Source organism: Castor canadensis, chromosome 4, assembly GCF_047511655.1.
Source record: "Castor canadensis chromosome 4, mCasCan1.hap1v2, whole genome shotgun sequence".
Taxonomy (NCBI): domain Eukaryota; kingdom Metazoa; phylum Chordata; class Mammalia; order Rodentia; family Castoridae; genus Castor; species Castor canadensis.
In genome coordinates this window covers 82744976-82770512 of record NC_133389.1, presented here as the reverse complement: position 1 = coordinate 82770512, position 25537 = coordinate 82744976, and the positions used below count along the sequence as shown (strand labels likewise).

At 35.0% G+C, this 25537-nt stretch overlaps 1 protein-coding gene across 6 annotated transcripts in view; it reads left to right on the top strand.

Annotated features, from left to right (window-relative positions):
- Positions 1 to 25537, top strand: part of Epb41l5 (erythrocyte membrane protein band 4.1 like 5) — a 134653-nt gene that overhangs the window by 25285 nt on the left and 83831 nt on the right. For all 6 annotated transcript variants that reach the window (XM_074070539.1, XM_074070535.1, XM_074070537.1 and 3 more), the window contains 8 exons: positions 12783 to 12825; positions 14522 to 14600; positions 15608 to 15652; positions 15831 to 15883; positions 18176 to 18296; positions 18429 to 18516; positions 19915 to 20003; positions 21869 to 21938. In XM_074070539.1, the coding sequence (XP_073926640.1) occupies positions 12783 to 12825; positions 14522 to 14600; positions 15608 to 15652; positions 15831 to 15883; positions 18176 to 18296; positions 18429 to 18516; positions 19915 to 20003; positions 21869 to 21938 (588 nt within the window). The remainder of the gene's footprint in view (positions 1 to 12782; positions 12826 to 14521; positions 14601 to 15607; positions 15653 to 15830; positions 15884 to 18175; positions 18297 to 18428; positions 18517 to 19914; positions 20004 to 21868; positions 21939 to 25537) is intronic.

Sequence of the window (25537 nt, the reverse complement as noted above, 5' to 3'; positions counted from 1 at the left end):
GGGGACCAGCTTCATTCCTTTGCCCATGGGTATCCAGTGGTACTAGCACCACTTGTAGAAAAGACTTCTTTCCTCATTGAATGGACTTGGCATACTTGTGGAAAATCAGTTGACCATATGTATATATGGGTTTATTTCTGGATTCTTTGTTCAGTTCTCTTGATCCATATGTTGAACCTTATGTCAGTATCACAATGTCTTGACTGTTGTGACTTTGTCAGTTCTAAAATTGGGAAGTTTGAGTCCTCCCAACTTCCTTTTTCAATATTGTTTTGGCAATTCCAGGTCATAAACATGTCCAAACAAATTTTATGATCAGTTTGTCTATTTCTGCTAGAAAAAAAAGTTGTAATTTTGAAAGGAATTACATTGAAACTGAATATCAATTTGGAGGGTATTGCTATTTCATTATTAAGTCTTAATGATTCATGTGGAATATCTTTCCATGTATAATGTCTTGAATTTCTTTTTTATTAGCATGTATTAATTGTACAAAGTAGTTGGTTTCATAGTGACATTTTCATATAAGAATATAAATCCTTTGATTATATTTACCCTCTCTATTACATACACTCTCTTATTCTCCCCTTCCTACCCTGCGCCCTTCCATATTCCTAGTAGATCTTCTTTTACTTTCATGCCTTTTTTTGTTTTCTATTCCCTTAAATTCCACATGTGAGAGAAAACGTGATACTTTTCTTTCTGAATATGGTTTCTTTCGATTAATGTAATGATCTCCAGATCTATCCATTTTCCTGAAAACAGCATAATTTTTTACTTCTTTATGGATGAATAAAACTCCATTGTGTGTAAACACCATACTTTATTTATCCATTCATCCATTGCTGGGCACCTTGGCTGATTCCATATCTTGGCTATTGTGAAAAGTACAGTGATAAACATGGGTATGCAAGTATGTCTATTGTGTGCTGACTTTGATTCCTTCCATTATATATAAACCACAAATGATATAGCTAGATCAAAGTTACAGTTTTAGGTTTTTAAGGAGCCTCCACATCAATTTTCATAGTGACTGTGCTTATTTACATTCCTAGTAGCAGTGTGTAAGGGTTTATTCTTGTCCCCTATCCCAGTCCTCTGGCATTTATTTTTTGTGTTCTTCATCTCATCCCATTCTCACTGGGAAGAGGTGAATTCTCAGTATAGTTTTGATTTGCATTTCCTTGTGGCTAAAGATGTTGAGCACTTCTTCATTTGTTTATTTGCCATTTGTACTGCTTATGAGAACTTCTCAGGTATTTCCCCATGTATTGATTGGGTTCTTTACTCTTTTAGTGGTTAGGTTTTTGAGTTCTTTATATCAGTTCTGCATATATTAATCCTGTTTTGGATGAATAGTTGGCCATTTAGTGGGCAGTTTTTTTATTCTGCTGTTTCCTTTGCTGTGCAGAAACTTTTTAATTTGATACAATCTTTTTTGTCAATTCTTGCTCTTCTTTCCCATTCAGAAAGTCAATGACCATGTCTATTCCTATATGTTGAAGTGTTTTCTCCTAGTAGTTTTGAGGTTTTAGGTATTACATTAATGTCCTTGTCCATTTCAAGGTGATTTTTGTATAGAGTGAAAGATAAAAGTCTAAGTTCAGTCTTCTATGTGTGAATATTCAGTTTTCCCAGTACCACTTTGTTAAAGAGACTGTTTTTTCCAAAATATGTTTTTAGTACCTTTGTCAAGAATCGGGTGGCTATAGCTGCCTGGGTTTATTTCTGAGTCTTCTGTTCCATTGGTCTATGTGTCTGTTTTTTGCCAGTACTGTGATGTTTTTGTTAAATACAGTTTAAAAAGAAAAACACAAAAAACAACCACCCTGCAAATTGGAAACAGCGATTATGCACCCAATAAGTGAGAGAAGAAAGGAGCCTAATACAGGACAAATTAAGAAGTTAAAAATTAATGAAGGTAGAAATATTAATAAAGTAATAAAAAAGGATAGGGAAAGAAAAAAAGAGGGAAGAATCAAGATGAGAGGAAACGAATAAGGGATTAATAGCAATACCATGTCTAGGGACATACCCAAAGGAATGTGACTCAGGTTACTCCAAAGGCACCTGCACACCCATGTTTATTGCAGCACTATTCACAATAGCCAAGTTATGGAAACAGCCAAGATGCCCCACTACTGACCAATGGATTAAGAAAATGTGGTACTTATACACAGTGTAATACTCAGCCACAAAGAAGAATGAAATTTTGTCATTTGCAAATAAATGGATGGAACTAAAGAACATCATCTTAAGTTAGGCAGGCTCAGAAGGCCAAAAATCGTATGTTCTCCCTCATATGTGGATTATACACCTAAAACAAATGCAGTAATATTATTGGACATGGGTCACGTGCTAAGGGGAGAATGCATACAGGAGGAATAGGGAAAGGGAAGGAAACCTAAAACTTGAAAGTGTTTGATGTGCCCACTTTATAGGAGCTAATAAAGTAATCTTAAACTGACAGAGGCCACTATGGGAAGGGGGCTAGAAAGTAGTGAATAGGTCTGGTAGAGATGAACCGATTCAGGTTGTAATATACATGTGCATGGAAGCAATGCTGGAATCTCTCTGTATAGCTATCCTTATCTCAAGGTAGCAAAAATGCTATGTCTTTCTTATCTTTTATGTTTTCTCTTCAACAAAATTGGAGAAGAGGGCAGAACAGGTTCTGCCTGGAAGCAGGGGTGGGGGGGGTGGAGGGTAGAGATGGCCCAAACATTGTATACACATACGAATCAAAAAAAAAAAAAAAGAAAGAAAAAAGAATAAGGGATTACGATATGAAAAGTAATAATGAGGAAAACCAAAAATGAAACAACTACAGAGGAGATGGAGGATAGGGATGTTTTACTTTTTTCTTAGGCTTTGCATTTTGAAGTTCACCAGGTATGGGGGGTGTGGATCATTTTCTTTCTCAGGTCCAGATGGGTCAAACCATAAAGGGCTGTATGAAAGCTGAACTCTGCTGAGCTAAATTTTTGTCAGTAATCTCCTTATGGAGACCTGGCAGTATAATGTGTGCAGGACCTGTTCTCAAGTGAAGCCTGAGGACTGCCTGGTTGGATGGCTGTTCCCTCCTGCCATAGCAAATGCCAGAAGTGCTTGAGCAGAAGCTGCATTTCCACCACACGTTTCTGGGGCCCTGAAAGTGTAAAAGCAGTCCACAGTGAAAGGATGTGCCATGGACCCTTAGTGATCCTGCCTGCCTTGACCAAGCTAGTATCTGTCCCAGGCTTTGCTTGTATCCACACATAGCTGGTCTTGCTCCTCTTCTCAGAAGTTAGACCATTCTTCCCAAATGGAAGCACGTTCCACTTCCTCCTACAGCGTAGCCCACATTTTCCATCATGTCGACTTGCACCTGTGAATATGAATCTGCATCCAAGTTACAGCCAGTTTCTTGGTCCCAAGTGGATTTCTCAGGGCAGTTGCTTGCTTAGCCAGTAAAGAGGAGAGGCAGTGGGGACTTCTGATTCCTCTAGCCATAAGGTTTGATAGTAAACCATTCTTAAGGTAGTTCCCTGACACAGCACTAGTGAGTAAGCTAGAAAGGGCAGGAATCCCCTTCTTCGGCTTCTGCTGTATGCGTGGATCACAGATCACCCATCTTAAACTGTATTTTTATGGGGTGTCAGATTCTGTGTCTGTAGTGCTTGCCACCACTTTGCTTATATCCCCAGTCCTAACAGTTGTTATCTTGTATCTTTCATACCTTCCTGAACTTTATTAGTTTGAATGTGTTTTATGTACAGTATGTGATCATGTCATAAGCAAAAATAGTTAGTTATATTTTTGCCTTTATAATAATTTGCATCTCTTGTCTAATTAGCCCTAGCTAGAATCTTCAGTAAAATGTTGAACAGAAGTGGTGAGAGGACTGGTGGAGTGACTCAGGTGGTAGAGCACCTGCTTAGCAAGTGTGAGGCTCTTGAATTTCAATCCCAGTGTCATACCTCTTCCCCGCCTCCAAAAAAAAAATTGGTGAGAGCAGTGTCCTTGACTTGTTCCTGATCTTTAAAGAAAATACCATGTTACCTGTGGAAATTTTATAGATGCTTTTTATTAGATTGAAAGAAGGTTGCTTCTATTCCTAGTTTTTGTTGAGGCTTTTATCGTGCAAGGGTCACTTGCTTTTTCTGTATTTATTGAGAGGATAATGGAGTTTATTTCCTTCTATTAGTAATGATTGCACTTCAGATAAACCTCACTGACTACGATACTGCCACTGCACAAAAGATCCTTTATTTTAGTAATATGATATGTTACATTGCTTTTTCCTTTTATTGTATGTTGAACCATCCTTGCATTGCTGGTTTAAATACCACTTGGTCATGGTGTGTAATCTTTTTTATGTGTTGCTTGATTTGATTTGCTAGACTTATGAGAATTTTGACATCTATATTTATAAAGGATATTAGTCTGTAGTTTTCTTTTGCTATCTTTGCCTGATTTGGGTATCAAGGTAATACTGCATGGTATTGGAAGAACTATAAACACATAGATTAATGGAACAGAAAACCCAGGTAGAGCCATACAAAAAGCCAAGCTTCAGAAGTTGTGCCCTCTCTTGGTACACAAATGACAAAATTATAGAGTTCAAGATCAGATTAATGATCCAAAGTAAGGGATATTGGAGGTTGGGAAATGGTTAATCTTTGACAAAGGTGCCAGAGTAATTCAGTGGAAGAATAGACTCATTATGGTGCTGAAGTAGGCAAAAAAAATGAAACTCGACCTAAACTTCATACTAGTACAAAAATTAACTAAAAATGTGTGGTGGACATAAATATAAAATATAAAACTATAAAACTTAGAGAAAAGTACATAGAAGTAAATCAGTGAAGCTTAGGCTTAGAGAAGACACCAAAACGATGGTTTGGTTTTTAAAAAATTTATAAAATGGACTTCATTAAAATTAAAAACTTCTGCCCTGGAAAGGACACTAATAAGAAAATAAAAAGCGAGCTATAGACTGGGAGAAAATATTTGCATGTCGCAAATCTGACAACTTGTATCTAGCATGTACAAAGAACTCCTAAACTCAACAATGAGAAAGCAAACAGTCCAGTTAGAAAATGGACAAAAGACATTGCATCAAAGAGGATATACAAGTGACAAATTAAACATATGAAGAGATGTTAAATATTACTAACCATCAGGGAAGTGCTGATTAAGACCTTAGTAAGTCTTAAGTCATCACTTATCATCACTATACTGAGATGTCATTTGGAAAAAAAACCAACCAAACAAACAAACAAAAAAACCCAACAACTCCAGATTCTTGTGAGGATGTAGAGAAACTGGGTCTCTCATTCATTGGTGTTGGAAATGTAAAATGGTACAGCCACTCTCTGGAAAATACTCTGTCAGACAATTTGTTAAACACTCACTGGCCAAATGACTCACCTGGCCATTTATTCCAGAGAAATGAAGATTTATTTCCATATAAAAGCCTGTGCACAGTAGTTTATAGCAGCTTCATTTGTAATAGCAAAAAAATCCGGAAACAACCAAAATACCGTACAGTAAAAGAATGATCAAATAACAGTAGCTTAATTATGTGAGTAATACTACTCAACAATAGAAAAGTAGAAAATTTATATATACATAGCAACTTGAATGAATTTCAAGGGTAGTATGCTGAGTGGAAAAAAGTCATTATTGAAAGATTGTATATTATCTGATTTCACTTATAACATTATTGAAATGACAAAATTACAGAGTTCGAGATCAAATTAATGGTCCACAGTAGGGGATATTGGAGGTTGAAGAATGATGATTGTAAAGGAATAACATGAGAGAGCTTTGTGATTAAATATTTCTGAATCTTGTTTGTAGTGTTAGTGCAGAAATCCAAACATGATAAAATGATAGAACTGTTATACATTCACATTGTACCAATGTCACTTTCCTGAATTTAATATTGTACTGTAGTACAATATTAGTATTGAGGGTACACAGGCCCTCTTACTACTGTTGAAACTTTCTGTAAATCTCTACTTTACAATAATTTTTTTTGAAAGTGCCATATAAAACCTGTCTCAGGAATAACATTTAACCCTCTGGAAAAATACATAGGTATTTGTGACCTTATTGGGTAAATATAAGTGCACATATGGAGACTATAGGAATAGATTCTCTTTATAGCAAATCTAAGATAATTGAGCTAAGAAAAGAGGCAATTCTTATTCCTATTTTAGAACTCAGTTTTCTAGGCACTGAAAGTATATCTGAGATGTCACTTTAGCTTTGTGACTCACTGTTTTGAAACTAGGAAGATAATATTGTACTTTGAGCTCTTGTCATATGATTTTTTTTTTTTAAGTTTTTTTTTTTTTTTTTGGTGGTGGTACTGGGGTTTGAGCAGGCACTCTACTACTTGAGCCATTCCGCCAGCCCATGATTTCTTTTTTTGGTGGCTTCTTAAGGCCCTAACTACACAAAGCTATGATTAATAAATTCAAAGCTGACTTTGTCCAATACAGAAGCAACTTTTCTTTTAATTTGTGCATCTAGCCAAGCTTTGGAAAGTGTGACCATCTCTGAGGAGGAAGTGCTTGGTAAACAGCTGGCTCTACACACAGCACTTATGAATATACTTGGTGCTTTGTTGCTCAGTGACTTTGTTCTTTTTCCGTACTGAATTTTTTTTTTTTTTTTAAATAAAAGATACCCTTAGGTTGATAGAGAACAGTGTAAGCATTCCTACTGGAGACGTGAAGAGGGGCTGGTGGAGTGGCTCAAGCAGTACGCCTGTCTAGCAAGTGTGAGGCCCTGAGTTCAAGCCCCAGAAAGGCCAAAAAAAAAAAAACAAAAAACTTTCAAGATGTGAAGATGACAAGGATACCCAGTCTTAGCACTGCTACTTAATTTTATAATAGAAGTATCAGTGAATGCAGTTATAGAATTGAAAGTTAAAAGGTTAGAAAGGAGGAGGTGAAATTATCACTGTTGGCAGATGATTGGGTTGTATACTAGAATTCAGCTCAGAACACAAATAGTAGGAGGATCCAGAGTAAGGTTGTATGGAGTAAAAAATATGTAGAAACAAATATAGAAATACACATATGCTAAGTGTATTTGCTAAATAAGGAGGAATTGTAAAAAAGTTGAAGGATTAAGTCTAAAGAGGACAGCCCAGCCTTGCTGAATTTTTCAGGAAACTCATGTTCTTCTTCCTGCCCTGTCATGATTACTTATAATTTATGGCTAATAATATTCTGAAGTTGCTCATCTTTTAATTTTTTTCATAAAATATATTTTATGGAATGGAGTTTTCTGGCCAAAGATATAGAATGATTTTTAAGCCTTTTCATGGTGTTGCTGAATTAAATTCCATTATCAATGTATGAGAGTAACAATGTGTTTATTTTTAGCCAGGGTGTTGATTTGTTTCAAACTAATACTTATTTCTGTATTATAAAGTTCTGTATTATGAATATATATTCTGAATAATTTAAAGAAATTCTAATGACATGACTTATATTCATTATGTTGTTTAATAATTTGGAGGGAGAATAGGCAATACTTTGTTAACTTGATCCTCAGAAAAGTTTTGTATGAGGATGTTAAGGATTATTAAATGAAGTGTAGTGATTTCTGGAAACTATGTTTGAATTTGGGAATTTTGATTCTTCCTGTTTCTATGATAAACATCTGTGCTTTGTGGTGGTTTTGTATGTAATAGATTGTTGATTGTTGACCGATACTAAAACGTAACAAAAATAAACCTCAAGTACCATAAAAATATTGACTGACTGCCACAGAGGACTCTGTTTAAAAAATAACAGTGAGGAATCTAGGAAATAAATTAGGCTCACACAAGGCTATAACCAACTTTTACCAGGTTCTAAAACTGTGCTTAGCTTTTATTTTATGTATTTATTTTTTGCTTTTTTTTTTTAAGATAAAGAGTGTTTTGAAGTTGTCAGATTGTGAAAGTAGACTATATTGAGATTAGTTCATGTTGCTTGGTAATAAAAATAAGTAAAATAAGTATTAAAATGACCTCAAGAACTGAGTAAGAAACTACACAATTTTAATAGCATACTGTATAGAAAGGCACATGGAGAATATTTTGTAATAGTTGATCTAAGTCTTCTTTTGGAATGTCTCATGACAGACTGTTAACTGCAAGAGGAATTTAGAATGGAATATACCCAGCTAGCTTACAACAATACAGTATATTGGTCCTCTGTTTACTTGGCATAAATTTTTAACATTTCCTAAACTTATTTAAAATGTTAAAGTTTATCTTAAAATATTCAGTTCAGAGTATAAGCATCTATTTTTTTTTTCCAGAGGCAGTTGTTTTGAAAGATGATTAGTGTATCCTGGGGGGGGTGGTATATGACTATAATTTCAGAATTCGGGAGGTGGAGATAAGAGGATTGCAGTTCAAGGCCACTGGGGTAGAAGGTTCCTCATACTCCATCACAACCAGTAAAGCTTGGCGTGGTGGTGTGTGCTGTCATCCTAGCTCTGTGGAACGAGTAGGCAGGCTTGCAGTCCAGGATAAGTAGGAGACCCTATTTGAAAATTACCTAAAAGTAAGAAAGGCCTCTGGGGGCATGGCTCACGTGGTAGTGCATTCACAAGCACACTCCAGTGCTGCTACCTCCCAGCCCTCCCCCCCCCCCACCCAATGAAAAGACAGTATTTATCTGCTTTACACTCTGCCTGTTCAGCAGGAGTAGTGGTGTGTTTCTTTAGTGGCTGTTAAGTGTTTAGGAAGCAGGAATCATTAAAGAGCTGTTTATACACTATTTGGCTGGAGGGCCTGGGATGAGGGTGTGTGTATGTTGATGTTTTGGAAGCTTCCTAGGTGATTCTTTGTTTGATTTAGTTATGTCTGTTGTGTTTGTGATTACATATTATTCATATTTAAGACACGTAAATATTTGTTCTTCCATACCTACTGCAGTAGAATGGAAAGAAATGTGACTTTCTGCATCTTTTGATATCTAAGTTTATCAACTGAACTTTAAAAATAGGAACTTAGAAGAGAGTTTGTTTACTTTATTAAGGTACAGTGAGGAATGAGAACTTTACTTGTTTAACAGTAAGTACCAAAGAATCCATATCTGCATGCCTTTACCTTTTATCTTCTCATGTATGTAAACTCAACTCGTAAAGACCTTGATTCAAAGAAAATACTATCAGTGCCTGTCTCTGAGTTCTGAATTTTCCAGTCCCTGGTCTTGGAATGTGGAGGAGATGAAAGAAAACAGACTTGAGAATATGCAAACATGAACTCAGACCTTCCCCAGAAGAACGTCACCCAGAACTCCCCCAGCTCCTAAATCTCACTTTAAAATATGTTTGATGCTTTATCTGCATTTTGGGTCATCTTAAAGGAGTACAGAAACTAAATTGTTACAGGCAGGTAGAAAAAAGACAAAAATACCTGCTTGGAAAACATCCCTGGTCTTTTTTCTCACTGGAATGATTTTATGTTTAATGTTCTTCTTAGTAGGATAGGACTGTATGCATTAGAGTAGGAAGGTGTATTCATGAGTCTAGTCCTGAATAGTTCTAACCAGGGAGATGAAGTTATAATTAAGAAGGATTTTAGTAAATGGTTTATATTACTGTTTCCTTCTTATATTCCTAAAGATTTATTCTATCAAAATTTATAATTAGTGTACTGTTAGTGTTCTTCACTCTTTACTAACACACATATTTTAAAGAAATTTTTCTTCCCTGTTCAAAGAAACTCAGGAAGGAATCAAGAGAAATTGTTACTGGATGAGGGGTTTCCCTCAGATTTTCAGTTTTGTGCAAAAATCATAGGTTCAGATCCACAAACACAAAAAGAATTTCAAGGTTTCTCACACAAGGTATAAGTTTTAGCAAGGATTTATTTTAGTATGACAGGAGAAAATTAGGGAAAAATAGGAGAAACATTTCCTGCTTCCCACACAGGAAATGGGAGGAAAGACTCAAAATGGTGTTTCTGATCCTTATGCTTTTCTTTTTTTTTTGGTGGTACTGTGGTTTGAACTCAGGCCTCATGCTTGCTAGGCAGGTGCTCTACTACTTGAGCCACTCTGCCAGCCCTATCCTTAACACTGTTTGAGCTGGGGGACCACAGGTGGTTGCGGTTTATTATTTTTAGAACGTGGAGATGTGATCAAGGCCTACTCAAAACACAGGGACAATAGGTGTTTTAGGACTTTCTTTTTCTAAACATGCCCTTCATTTTCCTGTTCCTCTACTCATTCAAGGGACTTTGTAGCTTATAAACATCTCAAAGGCAAAGGCAGATGCACGTAGCTTCTTTATGTCTCCCTGTTCTTGTAACTGAACATCTAGGTAGGAGGTGGGTAGCTGCTGTGGATTTCAGGTTTTACTTTCCAGTGTCTAGCCCTTTTAATATTCATTAAAAGTAATGTAATTTCCCTGTTCCCTCTATTATCTATCTTGCCACAAAATCCAAACATTTTGGGGCGGAACAAGTGGTATGTGTGGGACTGAGTTTGGGTGTGATTGTTGGCCATTCACTTTTTAATACCAAAAAATTAAACCATAAGAATATATTACTTACAGTATAAAGGGGTTATTGGTTATTGTTTTAAATAAAATGTGTTTGTTGTTAGTGGAAAATAAACAAAAACACAAAGAAATAAAAATAGCACCAGCATGGCTAAATCACCTAGAGAGGAGACGTCTGATACTATTTTGTTATAGATTATCTTTTTGAAAGAAAATGCATGTTTATGTATATAAATTTGTACATTTTGACAGCATATCTTATAATACATTTAAAACATAACAATATTATAAATAATCTTTCAGATCCTTAAGTATTTACCTTCATTCTTTTTAATTGCTACCATGTGCTACTGTGTGCTCTATACTTTTTTGATCAGTCCATTATGTTAGATATATAGGTTGTCTTAACTTTCTATTATGTAATTCCTTACATATAAATCTGTACACATCTATTCCTATTTCTAGCTGTAGAATTTCTTGTTCAAAGATACATAGCTATTTTTGAGGCATTAGCTACTATGTAGTCAAGATTTGCCTCATGGAAAGGATATGTAATTCATTATGGTGTGTGAGATTCCCCTGCATGAGACAGAGCCCAGGTGGTCAGCCGTAGATAAGTTTTTTCACTGCAATATAAAAGATAAAACCTCTCAGGTCCATAGTTCTGGGAAGAAAATATTGTGGACATGCAAACTAGTTTTATTTCATACTTAGTATGTGATTGGCATTAGACTGTAATAGGTTTGGGAGACAATTAAATCTGGAGTTTTGGGATATTAGGTTTCTGGGCAGGGATAGATGGACTATTTGCTATTCTAGGTTAAATTCTTTTCTACTAATAGATTAAATTGTATTCTGCCTACTGGCAGGGGTAGTGTTTTATTAATGTGGAAGGATGTTTGGAACATTTAAGTTAGAAATCTGATTAAAAGTGAATGTCCAATTGGATTTTTTAAAAATGAGAGCTCACTAAGTAGCCTACAGAACTTGGAATCCAGGGAGACCTTATGCAGGGCTGGGTATGTGGTAGAGCTGGGTTCAAAACCTCAGCAACATAAAAAGTGAAAACAGAAATGGAGAAAACATTGCATAACATTTAATTGCTGTAAAATGTATACTGAGTATCTTATTTCAAGATAGAAAAGCACTCTGCTGGCACACTGGTGGTTCTGTGGATTTCACTTTTGGATCTAGGAGAGAATGAAGAGAAGAAGCTAGGCAAATAATTGGCAAGGAAAGCAAGCAGTTAGAACTCTGCTAACAATGCAGCCTTATTTACTCTTTGTCTATCAGGATTTCTGAAACTGGATTCCTTGGCTCTGTGAACTAGTTAGCACAAGAGCCCTGCTTTCCTTTTGGGTGCTTGGAATTGGAAGTATGCTGAAGAGAACTCTGTCATGTATATCTTAGTTGGATGAAAACATCCTGTTACTGTTAGGATTTGGTAGTATAAAGGGATTAATAATGGTTTGTCAGTGGAAGTGTCTGGAATTGGCCTGTTTGTGTCATGGGCATTTCACAGTGAAAAGGTTATATAAATTAAAGGGCTTTTACTCTTGAAACCAGAAATCTGCTAGTTATAGATTACAGTATTAACTTTTTTTTGTGTGTGTGAGCAAAGGACCAAAGACTACTTCATTTAACAGATAGGAACTTGGTTGTGAGAAAAATCTAAATTTTACCCTGCAGGCTCTTTCAAAGAGTACTACTTCTGAATAGTATCTGTTTTTGTTACCTAATCCTTTGTTAGAATCTGCCAGTAAATCTTAACATTTTTATTATGAGAACGAACCAGGCAACACTGTAATATGAGGATAAGTTATTTCTCTCAACTTTTTTTTTTTTTTTGGGGGTGGTTCTAGAAATCCAAACCAGTGCTTTGAACATGCTAGGCAAGTATTCTACCATTGAGACACATTCCCAGCCCTCTTTCTCTAATTTTAACACTTTAGAAAGAGTCGTTTCTTTGGAAACTAAGGGCAAAATTTACTCCATCAAGCTTGTTACTGAGGGACCAGAGGAAATGTTCTCAGAAGCCACATATCAGGTGTTATGTCTTTTTTGTTTGCATGTGTCATAAGCTTGCCATGGATAATAGGAAGATTATTCCTATTCTTGCTTTTTTTCTCTCTCTCTCATATTCATTTAGTCATTCACTTTGATTTTTCCTTTGGGAAATACTTCATTGTGGTTATCAAGTGCTATGAAAAATAATTCTTTGTAATTACAGTTTTAAAGTTCTGTTATTAACAATTTCCTCCTTCTTCCCCCCCTATCCCCAGCATTGGTTGGATGGTACAAAAAGCATCAAAAAGCAAGTAAAAAGTAAGTGTTGAAAAGTTATTTGGGGAAAATATGGAACTCAAATGTATTAGAAACTGATGCTTAATAGAAATAACATTAAAAATCATGCTTTAGATGAATATGTTAACATCTCTGCTTTCCTTTTTTTGTTTAAGTTTTTTGAGAGAGGCTCTTACTGTATAACCTAGGCTGGCCTGAAACTCACAGTCCTGTCCCAGTACTGGGATTACAGGCATGCTCTCCATGTCCAGCTAGCATCTCTGCTTTCTAAAAATGATTTCACTGTGATACAGTGACCTACTGACCAAGTTAAGTTTGATATTGATCTAGATAGATTTAAGACCCTTGCAATTTTAAAAACCTTGTAGCTTGCAAATGTGACTGACTTCCCATAAAATGCTTAACTTTTACTTAGTAAATACTTGTGTTGAGATTTTCCTGTTTCACATTTGCCCTGCTTTAGAAAATATTTTGGGATTTTAAGGCTAGAATGCTTTTTAATTAAGAATAATGAAAGAATTCACATAAAATGTCAGTATTATTCCTAGCAGTAGTCAAAGGAAAATATCACTGTCCAGTCCACAATCCAGTTTGTCCTTTGTAGTATCAGATTTCAAGGCAACTCAACTCTTGTCTTTACAAAATAATCACAGGACCACTGAGAGTATAGAGATTAGTGAGCTATTTATAGTGAATTTGAAAGTGTGGGACTGGTGGAATGGCTCAGGTGGTAGCACTCCTGCCTAGCAATTGTAAAGCCTTGAGTTTAAACCCCGGTACCATCAAAAAAAGAAAAAAGGAAGAAAAGCAAAGCATGTGGGATGCTTTGCTTTGAGTCCCCAGGGCTCTCAAGAAGTAGCTATTCAGTTGTGCAGTGAAGACTTTTATTTAATGCACATAATCCTGAATTGTTAGAATAATTTAGAACTGCCTCTTCTTGAGATGACAGACGATTGTGATAGTATACCAGATTATGGTTGATAATTTAAAAATTCTACTGGTTGATATACACACACAACATATATAGAACATGTTTCCATCAGGACTTTTTAGGACTAGATAGAGGAGGGAGAAGAAAAGAGAAAGAAAGCGAACATTATCAAAACATGGAATCTGTGTAGGATAGTGAAATACACTGAAAGCTTTGAATGATAGGGAGTGGGGAATAAAGGGTAAGGGAGAGGAACAGAGGGGGTTAGTCTAATTAAAGTACAGTATACTCACAGGTGAAACCCCTTTGAACAATGAATATACACTTAAAAATGAAGGACAGGAATATAAAACAGGTCCTTTTAGGGATGGGTGCTGTGGGAAGGTGAATGGAAGTGGTAAAAGAAGGGTGAATATGGTTGATTTACTTTATATACTTATATGAAAATAGAACAATAAAACTTGTTGAAGTCATTTTAAGTAGGGGGAAAGGAGGGTGAGGGAGAGTGACGGTAAGGGTGAGCCTCACCAAGGTACATTGTAATCATGTATGGAAATGTTGCAATGAAACTCCCTGTATAATATATGCTAATAAAAATGTTAAATTTAAAAAAAGAGATTAAAGGATCCTGAGGAGACACACTAAACAAACAAAACTCTGATTGACCTTTCTGTGTCAAATTTAAACCAATGATCTGCCCTAAAATAATATTACAATAACCTGTTATCTTCTGATTATTAAGTAGGTAAATAAAATTAAAATGCTTTTTTTTTTTTTAAATGGCAGTTGGTTCACCTTATTGTCTGCATCTTCGAGTTAAGTTTTATTCTTCAGAACCAAATAATCTTCGTGAAGAGCTAACCCGGTGAGACCACTATCAAGAGTTGTGTTGGGGTATTTTGGTAGTTTTAGAAAATTGTCTTTAGGATTGTTTCCCATTTATAGACAACTAATGCATTAGATTTCTTGCCCCTAATACAAGTCCTCAGACAATAATATTTTATTCTTGAATAGCATTTTAAAAGTGTATGATTCTTTCCTTTACTAGTTTTCAAAATAGAATTGGTTCCCTAATACCTTCCAAAGATGACTAGTGAATACTTTTTTTTTTAATGTATTGTTACAAATGCATGGATTTTAAACAGGATTGATGTGTTTTAATATATTGTAATATTACATTGATTTACATTAAAAATAATATATCTTTGACCACTGTTAGTTCATTCAAATTGGCTCCTAACTTTCTTTACTCATTAAAATGCCATTGGTTGACAAAAATATGTTAGATTCCGATTTAGTTTGAATGGTTTGGAATAAACTTTAGGTTATGTACATTTATTTTATGCTGCCTCCTTGGTATTTATTCACTGACTTGCATATAAATGACATTGTACACACAGAATCTTCATTAAATGAAAAGTTGAGTTGCAGAATATCCAGTGGGATTATAGTTTTTATCCAAAGATATTCCCATGCACATCTCTCCACGTATGAGGTGGAGATGTTGTCAAAGTTAAATTAGGTCACAAAGCTCATTCTTAGTAATATAGTTTAAATATTGTCTCTTACGGTTGCTGTACTGTTCCCTTGGCCTGCTGTTCTTCTGTGTTGTGGTCATGCTGCCATTCTCCTGATGTTTAGTTTCTTTTTTTCCTACATTGTTTTTCCTTTACATATTTATTGTGGGTAAAATTCTATAATTAAGGTTCTCAAATTTGAAGGATAGGTTTTTTTTTGTTTGTTTTGTTTTTACAGTAGGCTTTTTTGGAGCATGGGGCAGGACTGGAAGTTGAATTTAGAGCTTCATGCTTTTTTTTTCCGCAGAAGATTGTTCCATTCAGTTAAATTTGTGTGATTTTTTTTTTTCCTTAGGTATTTATTTGTTCTTCAGTTAAAACAAGATATTCTCAGTGGAAAGTGAGTATTATTTAGCTAATAGTTGCCCATTGTCTTCAGTAGTTGAAAAATGATTTTGCGCATAGTTCATACTTACAAAAACTAAATGGTCAACACAAAGTATATATTATTATGTAATTTCATTTATCTTAAAATGAAGATTATGAAATTGACTTAACAAATTTGTATTTTGTCTCAGATTAGAGTGTCCCTTTGATATAGCAGTGCAATTGGCAGCTTATAATCTGCAAGGTAAGCAATTCTTGTGCTCACTGTTAAGATTAAAGCATAATACTTTTTTTATTTTAAAGAATTTTTTAATTTTTATTTTATTCATATGTGCATACAATGTTTGGGTCATTCCCCGCCCCCCCCCCCCCCCCCCCCCGTACCCGGCAGAAACTATTTTGGCCTTATCTCTAATTTTGTTGTAGAGAGAGTATAAGCAATAATAGGAAGGAACAAGGGTTTTTGCTAGTTGAGATAAGGATAGCTATACAGGGAGTTGACTCGCATTGATTTCCTGTGCATGTGTATTATCTTCTAAGTTAAATTTCAAGAGTCAAATGATGTGCAGAAAAGGAAACAACACTGTTTTTGCTAAGCTTGTATCGGTGTCCAGCTCTTAACTTTGACTTATTTTAGAACATTGTCTTCTTTTTTTCCCATTCATTTCTTTTTTTTTTTTTTCCCCATTCATTTCTTTGCCCCCTTTCTGTCTTGGTGTTTTCAAAACCTATTGCAGTCTACTTGATACTTAAATAAATTTTAAGATTGGGTCTTCTGTTAATTATTTTCCTAAAGAGTGCAGTGATATATAAGTAAATTATTGCTGTAGCCACATGGTTTGCTTCCTTTTATCTTGCTCTTAAAGATGAATCCATGAAGGAATTCCTTAGAGCATATTCAGAAGCACCTGATGGTCATTTTCAAGTGCTTTCCAAAAAATTAGATAAGTAAAAAATTTATTTTTGTACCTTCTTGCATTGATTAAACTGATGAATTTTCTTCTAAAAATGACATTGTAAAGAAAAACTATAATTTCAATTCTTGTTCACAAAATGAAAGGAAATATTTTGCTGGGACTGTGTCTATAGACTAGGACAAAAATAATATTTAATGATGATCAAGACTTTAATTCTGTGCTTTGCTTTTTTAGTGATTCCATATTTACCCCCAGTTCCTCGTAGATGAGCAGTATTTGTCATCATACAGATATTAAGACTAAATTTTTGTTATATGGTAAATCTAATATTTTTGCTATTTTGTGTGTCCATTATTGAAGAAAGCCTATTTTCCTGTTGATACAGGAACTGGTAATGAAGAAATTTTTATACTTCAGAAATTTTCCACTAATGTAAATTAGTGCTTCCGTTTCCTATCCTAGTCTGTCTCCAAATTAAAACTTGTTTTCTTGTCTATGTGTCAGGTAGCTATTAGCTAGTGTGGGAATACTGTGTATTTAGCATTATAATGATCAGAATTATGTAGTTGCATAATTTTTTTTTTCTGCATTTTTGGGAATGAAACTCAGAGCTCATGTAAGGGCTCTCCCACTGAACTATGCTCCCAGCCCACAAATATTTTTTCAAAAGAACACCTGTATTTCATTATTTCCTGAATTAAATTAATTCTAAGCGCTGTTAGATCCACTGTTAAGCCACCATTTTCAATGTGTTAAAATATTTATTGTACCATGTATTCTATTTGTGCCTCATGACAGCCGTGGTATATGCTTCTTAAAATAAGATTTATACATTTTTGTGTATTTTAACAAAAATTTGACTCAGTGTAGTGTTCAATAAATACATGTCTAGTGTGAAGTGAAGTAGGAGCTAAGTAGCCATCATTATTGATCATGTCAAAGTAGTTCTCAATACAATTTTTTCTTTCCTGAATGGGATTGTTTCAACAAAATGAAAATATTTTAATTTTTTAATGTAAGTAAAATATTCTTTTAAAAGAAAAAAAGTCAAAAGTACAGAAAACTGGACAGTTTTCCTTACCCCACTCCTCCCACAGTTCTCCCGATGCCACCTTTCTTCTCCCTGCTTCTCTCCCTTACCTTGCCTTCCCTTTTTGTTCCCTTTCCTTCCCTTCTCTAGTTATTTCTTTGCAGTTAATAACAGGGAATACATCCTGCAGTGTTAAGTGGTGAAATGTTTTGTGCATATTACTTAGATTCTTTATAGATACAGCTAATTGTCTTTTAAGAATTGCTAGATTTTTTTCATTTATTCACTGTAAAGACTTCCATGAATGTCTACAAATCAGTTTTCAAAAGCTAAACATTAGGGTATGAATAAATGGAGATGTAATTAAAAGTATACCTCCAACAATACATGTGTGATTCATGTGTATAGACTGATAAGTCCTAAGTCTAAACTAGATTTATTTGGGGTAATGGTCAGTCTAGGCATTATGAATTCCTTGTAGTTTAAGAAAGACTCTTTCTAATCTTATTAACAATTTTAACTTATAAAGTGGTTTTGAAGAAGAATTTTGTTAGTATTAATATAATAACTTTGAAACTTGTGTTTGTAGCTGAACTTGGTGACTATGATCTTGCTGAACATAGTCCTGAACTTGTCTCTGAGTTCAGATTTGTGCCTATTCAGACTGAAGAGATGGAGCTGGCTATTTTTGAGAAGTGGAAGGAATACAGGTACTTATCATTTGATTACACTTCTAAAACATCACCATAATAATTTTGTATTCATTTACTTCTGTTTCTATCTTTGATATAGAATTTATTTTATGCTTACTCTTTCTAAAATTACTGTATTTTAAATTTCAGAGGCCAGACACCAGCACAAGCTGAAACCAATTATCTGAATAAAGCCAAATGGCTAGAAATGTATGGAGTTGATATGCATGTGGTCAAGGTAAGCACTTTATTGTGGTGCCTTTTAATAAATTCTTTTCTTTGGGACTTAAATTGACTGAATTTTCTAGTATGGGGGGGAGGAGGGCAGGGAGTTTGCATAGGCTAGCACTGAGTACTTTGGATATGTGGTTAAAAAAAAGTTGAGATTAAACATTGAAAGAGGCCTAAACGATGTATGCACATATGAATAAATGAATAAAGAAAAAAAATTGAGACTAGAATCTTAGAAAAACTCATTGAAAGAAAGAGAAATAACTAAATTCCTAAAAAAAAAAGTATGTACGTTCTTAGATACTTTTATTTATTTTAGCTATGAACACTATTGTTATTTTTTAGCTTATAAATCACTTTTAATCGTTGTTACTTCATTTGATCTTTCTGTGTGTGTGTGTTTTTTTTTTCCCTGGGTTTCTTTATCCTCACTATTCTTCTGTTGGTAGGATTTCAGGCATCGCTAGTATGCCCAGCTCTCTTGTTTCTTCACATTGTTTATGAAGTAAGACTCACTACTCACTAGGCTCTGTTTAAATTAAAGTATTTCAAGAATCAACGTTGAAAATTTGTAGCTTGAGAGGACTTGGGTAAACTGTGGAAAAACTTGGATAGTGATTTGAGTTATTTCTAGCTTAACTAGTAACATTTTCCCATAAAGGCAGTCTTTTCCCAAAGGTGCAATTTTTCTTTTTGGTGATGCTGGAGTTTAAACTCATGGCTTTGTGCTTGCAAGGCAGGCAGTTTATTGCTTGAGCCATGCCTCCAGCTGTAATTTAAATGGTAAATAGAATATGGGAAGAATCTGAAAAGACCTTTCTTTATAGTGAGAGTATTTCTGCCCACTTTCAGTGAAGACATAACTTTATACCTACAGGAGTCCCCTTTTATCTGTGGTTTTGCTTTCCATGGTCTCAGTTATATACCATCAACCAATGTATAAAAATATTAAATGGAAAATTCTAGAAAGTAACAGTAAGGTATTTTGAGAGAGAGAGAGAGACCACATTCACATGTTTTATTACCTTGTATTTTTATAATTGTTCTATTTTATTAGTTCTTGTTAACCTCTTACTGTGCCCAATTTATAAATTTAGCATTGGTATGTACATTTAGGAAAAAACAGTAGCTATAGTGTTTGATATTATCCACAGTTTCAGGTTATCTTTTGGGAGTTTGGGAATAAGAGGGAACTACTGCATAGTATTTCAGTGACAAAGAATATATGTGCAAGAATTTTCTAGAGAATGTGATTTTGGATACACTTGGATTCAAAAGATCTTGAATATTAATATTAGCCTATGTATAATTAATATCATTTAGTGTGAAAATAAACAGTTGCATGAAAATATGAAATATGTTTGATATAAATAAAGCTAATACATTTTCTGTCTTCTTAAATTAGGCTAGAGATGGAAATGACTATAGTTTGGGTCTAACTCCAACAGGAGTCCTTGTTTTTGAAGGAGAGACCAAAATTGGCTTATTTTTTTGGTAAGCAGAGTTTAATATCAGAGATACTGTTGTTTTATTTTTAATGAGTAAAAGCATTTTTATCAAGTTTTAATATATAAAATACAGTTAGGAAATCAGATCATTCTGAAAAGTTTGCAAATGGAAAGCACCTGTCTCCTGTTAAATACTTACTCATCTTTATTCCCACTCCCCAGAGCCAATTATTAAAACTCTTCCAGGTGTATTTTCTATTAATTTCAAGGTGTGGCAAAAATATGTCTTAATATATATAAAATATTTATTAAATGTTCTGGGATGGAGGTGTGGCTGCCTAGCAAATGCAAACCCCTGAGTTCAATCCCAGTACTACCAAAGAAAAAGCAAAATAACTTACGTAAGTGATCTTCCCATGAACACTCTCTTTTTCATGTGACTTTGTCACTATTTTTAGTATTTCTTGTTCCACAGACACTTTCTTTACCCCGTTATGTAAGAGAGGAGATATTAGTACTTGTACTCCTCTTTATTAACTTGATTCCCTTCTGTGTTCTGACTTCTTTTATCAATACTTATATATTTTACTTCTACATCAAGAATAGATTTTATACAGATTTTATAACCATAGAATTCTTTTTTTGGTAGGAATGGAGTTTGAACTTAAGGCTTCAAAGCGGGTGCTTTACCACATGAGACACAACTCCAGTCCTTTGTAGAATTTTGACTGGTATTCTAAAAGCTTAGAATCAGGAAATAGTGTTTACATTATTATGTTTATGTCAGAGCTAGTACAGCTCTTGGGAGTGTACTGGTGTTATAGCTAGGACCTGGAGATGGTGCCTGTATGCAGATCCCTGTGTTGTTTACTTTTCTCAGTAAGCCATGTTCCCTCAAAGCCTTCCTATCCAAACTCAAATTCACATCCATATGTTCCTGGTAGGATTTCCTGGAAGACTTGAGTGGAACACCTTTACAATCATCCCTTGATAGGTGAGGAACTTGGTGTATTTATCTACCCAGTTCTGCAGTATTAATTCTCTGGCCCTTCCAGCTTCCCTGTTGAGCAGATAGAATTTGCTTCTTGGCCAGAGAATGCTCTAGGCAGACAGCTAAAGAAAACACCTTTTGTGTCTCTCTGTATGATTATTGTGAAAATTAAAAGATTTTTCAGTGGGAATGAGAACCCTGTTTTAAGATTCACAGTTCATAGAACTTCAGAGTTAAGTGTGGTAGGTGGCTTAGAATTTTGGTGCAGTTGGAGAGATGGCATTGGAAAGTGAGCCAAAAAAATGAAGCTTATTTTTATTTTTTGTTTTTTTGAAATAAGGTCTTGTTGTGTAGTCCAGGTTGTCCTCTGAACTCTTGATCCCTCTGCCTCAGTGTTTTGAGTGATGGGATTATAAGTGTGCACAAACACACCTAGCTTCAAGTAAAGTGAAAAAAAAGTCTTTTTAAAAAGATAGATTTCCTCAAACAAAAATCGCTGTAAAAAATACTTTGAAGACCCTGATTAATCAGTAGTAGTTTCCTCTATTCCTTTTTTAAGCTTTGTGATGTTTCCTGTGTTCCGTTCTTAGGCTGTTTCTTGAGACACTTGAACCAGTTTTACATAGGTCTGGAGAATTTCTTATACAACATTTGGGAGGGAGGGGCTACAAAATATATAGATTTCTCCATTTTCTTTTCTTAACATTCTTAATGTCTAAGTTATGTGTAGCATCAATTATGTCAGAGGTTTTGGTTTAGAAATAATGTATTTATCTTTTGTCCTTTCGTTTAGACTAGAGACTTGTTTGGGCAGTACAGGTTACCTATCAGTATTCATTTCTGATGTTAGATGATGAAATGTACTTGACGAAAAAAAAATTTTTTTCCACTAATCTGACTGCTAATCTCATTATTTATAGGCCAAAGATAACCAGATTGGATTTTAAGAAGAATAAATTAACCCTTGTGGTTGTAGAAGATGATGATCAGGTAGGAGTGGTATTGCATTACTTATTGAACAGTGATTGTGTTGTACTGATAATGTCTAACCCGACAAAAGGGAATACACCTCATTGTCATAGAGAGGCGTAGAAGGGAAAGTTAGTGTTATTAATAAAGCATTTTCCTGATTCAGGTTATACCATCCTAAAACTTAGGTCTTCTGTTATTGCAATTAAAGATAATGTGAAAATTTCTTGTTTCCTTGATAACACAGCTGAGGTGTGCAAAAAGTTGACTTAAGTGACTTTATCCCTTTAGTGCTTAATCAAAAAGATGAATCACAAAGATCTACCTAATAATATTCTTTAATATGTCCTTTTGAACTAAGGATTACTTTTAATCAGTTAATATAGTTCCTAATGGAGGATTACTTTTGAATTGATACACATAGATGCATCTCAAATGGATTATTGTTAAGTGAAAGAAGCCAGCTGAAAAAATTGTGTACCGTATGATTCCATTTATATGACATTTTGGGGAAAGCAAGCCTATAAAGATGGAGAATAAATCACTGAGTGCTTGGGATTGGGGTTTGCGGGGTAATTGACTACAAGGAATGAGGGACATTTGTCAGGATGAGGGAACTCTTTGGTAACTTGGTTTTGGTGGTGGTTGTAAGATTACATTTAAAACTGACAGAGTGGTATACCTAAAGTAGTCTTTACTATATGCTAGTTAATAAACTTTAAGACATATACATAAAGATACAGAATAAAGGAAATTGGGCAAAATGTTAAGTTGAAGCTATACGGTATGTCTATGAACATTCAGTTTTTCTGTATGTTTAAATATTTTTGTAATAAAATATCAGAATGATAAATTTTTTTGTGTTTTTTGATTTTCCTTTCCTAAGTAATTTCAGTGTTGTACTCCTATTTTAAAGTGCTTCCTATATATTTTTTTTAACTTTTATCATATACAGGCATTTTTTCATGTTAGTTGATATGTAATTTATAATTTGTAATTTTTGTCCTCCTTATTGTTATTAGTAGTGATCCATTTTGGATGTACTAGTGTAAAGTGTGAAAAGGACTTGGTGGAACTGGTTATGTGCCTAGTGCCAGTGGCTCGTGCCTATAATCCTAGCTACTCAGGAGAAAGGGTTAAGAGGATTACAGTTTGAAGCCAGTCCAGACAAATCATTTGAGAGACCCTATCTCGAAAAAAATCTCTCACAAAAACAGGCTAATGGAGTAGCTCAAAGTGTAGGCCCTGAGTTCAAATTCTTGTACCAAAAAAATTTATGGTAATGTTGCTGATACTTGTCAGTATTGAATTCTATTTCATCTGTCTAGCAAGCTAGCTAGCTAGCTATGGCAGAACTAGTTTGAACTTAAGGCCTTGCACTTTTTTTGTGTGTGAGAGACTGGGGTTTGAACTCAGGTTCACATTCACAAAGCAGGTGCTCTGCTCCAGTCCACTTTTGCTCTGATTATTTTGGAGATGGAGTCTCAAGAACCTCTTGACTAGTGCTGTCCTTGGACCACATCCTTCTGATCTCAGCCTCCCATACCAGGACTATGGTGTGAGCCATTGGCTGCTTTGGTTATTTTTAGATAGGTTCTTTATGTCCAGGCCAGCCAGGTATGTGATCCTTCTACTTATACTTCCCACATAGCTGGGATGCCACCATGCCCGGCTTTTATGGGTAGATAGTCCCCCAAATTTTTTGCCTGAAATCCCCTAGTCTCTGCCTCCTGAGTAACTAGGATTACAAGCTTGAGCCACTGTGCCTGGTTGGATTTTATTTTGTTTTAATTTGCTTATAATAATTAATATTACTATTTTAAATTTGATCTTTTAATAGTTATAGATATTATCATTTGGTCATGTTCATTCTTACATTTCTTTGATCTTACAAGGGTGCAATATAAAATGCTATTATAAATTTCAGCATTAAATATTAATAAGCAAAATGAGATTATGATATCTAGCTATCATTATACTAGGCTGTATCATAATAGTAGCCTTGTGATGATTTTATGTGGATGTATAATTGAGAAAAGAATAAGATTTTAGCCGTTAGTATAAGTTAAAGACTCCTATAAACTCAGTATAATTATTTTTTCAAAATTTTTATATTGATGCTGTACTGTTCACTTTTCTGTAATAAGAACTCCTCTGTTGGCAAATGGTCTTTTAGTTTATACATGAAAGTTCTGTAGATTCTTATCAACCTTTGTAAAATAAAAGAATGATAGTTTTATTAGAAGCCTGTCCATGTCAGATTGCTCCTGCTTAATTGGAAGCATTGTTTTTCACTCTGTACATCTTGATTTCTGTTTTGACTTTAAAGTTGTTCATGTGAAGTAGAGAGAAACTGAGTGCTTATTTGTTTGGTATAGTACTAGGCTTGTGTTTATCAAGATGAATGAGAAGTATTCCATGTTCTCAAGGAAATTGAATGTAGTGGGAATGTCCAGTAGAGAAGCTATTGCAACAGTGTGGTTGGTTAGTAGTAAGATAAAAGTACATAATATAGCCAGGCATGGTAGTGCATTCCTGCAATTCCAGCTACTTGGGAAGCAGAGGGTAGGAATATTGCAGTCCAAGGGTGATCTTCAGCAAAAAAGTGTAAGACCCTATCTAAAAAATAAACTAGACTGGGTGCTGGTGGCTCACACCTGTGTAATCCTACCTTCTTGGGAGGCTGGGATCAGGAAAATCATGATTCCAGACCAACCTGGCCAAAAAAGTTCACGAAATGCCTTTCCCTTCCCTCCCCACACCTCAGCCAATAGCTGGGTGCAGTGGTGTGCACCTGTCATCCCAGCTTCCCATATAGGAAGCTGGAATGGGAAGGACTGAGCTTCTAGTCAAGTCCAAGCAAAAAAGTTTGAGACCCCATCTCAGTGGAAAAAGGCGGGGTGTGGTGGTATGTGTCTGTCATGCCAGCCACTGCACAAAGCATAAATAGGAGGATTATGGATTTGCCCAGGCCAGTCAAAGCAAAAAGTGAGACCCTTTCTCCAAAATAAACAGAGCAAAAAGGGCTTGCAGGCATGACTCAAGTGGTAGAGAATCTGGCTAGCAGTCACAAAGCCCTGAGTTCAAACCCCAGTACCACCAAAATAAGAGAGAAAAGAGTAAATAATCTTTGTAACTCTGTGAAGACATGTGAACGTGTGTGCTCATGGTATCATTTTCATGCACTAAAATGCTGTGTGGCAAAGAAAAGTTGTTATTGACATGGGAAGAATATGACACAGTGAGTGGTTGGTATAGTAGTGTTTTTATGTCTGGGTTTTTAAAAATGGCCATACCTTTCACAGAGAAAAGTTTGCATAGATTTATTTCAGACTGCTGAATGGATTATTGCACGGTGAATTTTGGCTTTGTGTGATATTTTTCCTTGCTTATGTTTTCCTAAATATGTGTTTATTTCGTATAAAGTAAAAGTCAAAGGATAGGAGTTAGAAAGGCTCCCAGTACTAAGTTTTTTAGGTGCTATTTTAAACTTATATTTCACTTAGGTCTTATGAATTTACAGAGTTGGGGCTGGGGGCATGTCTCAAGTGGTAGAGCACCTGCCTAACAAGTACAAGGCCCTGAGCTCAAATTCCAGTACTGCCAAAAAAAAAAAAAAA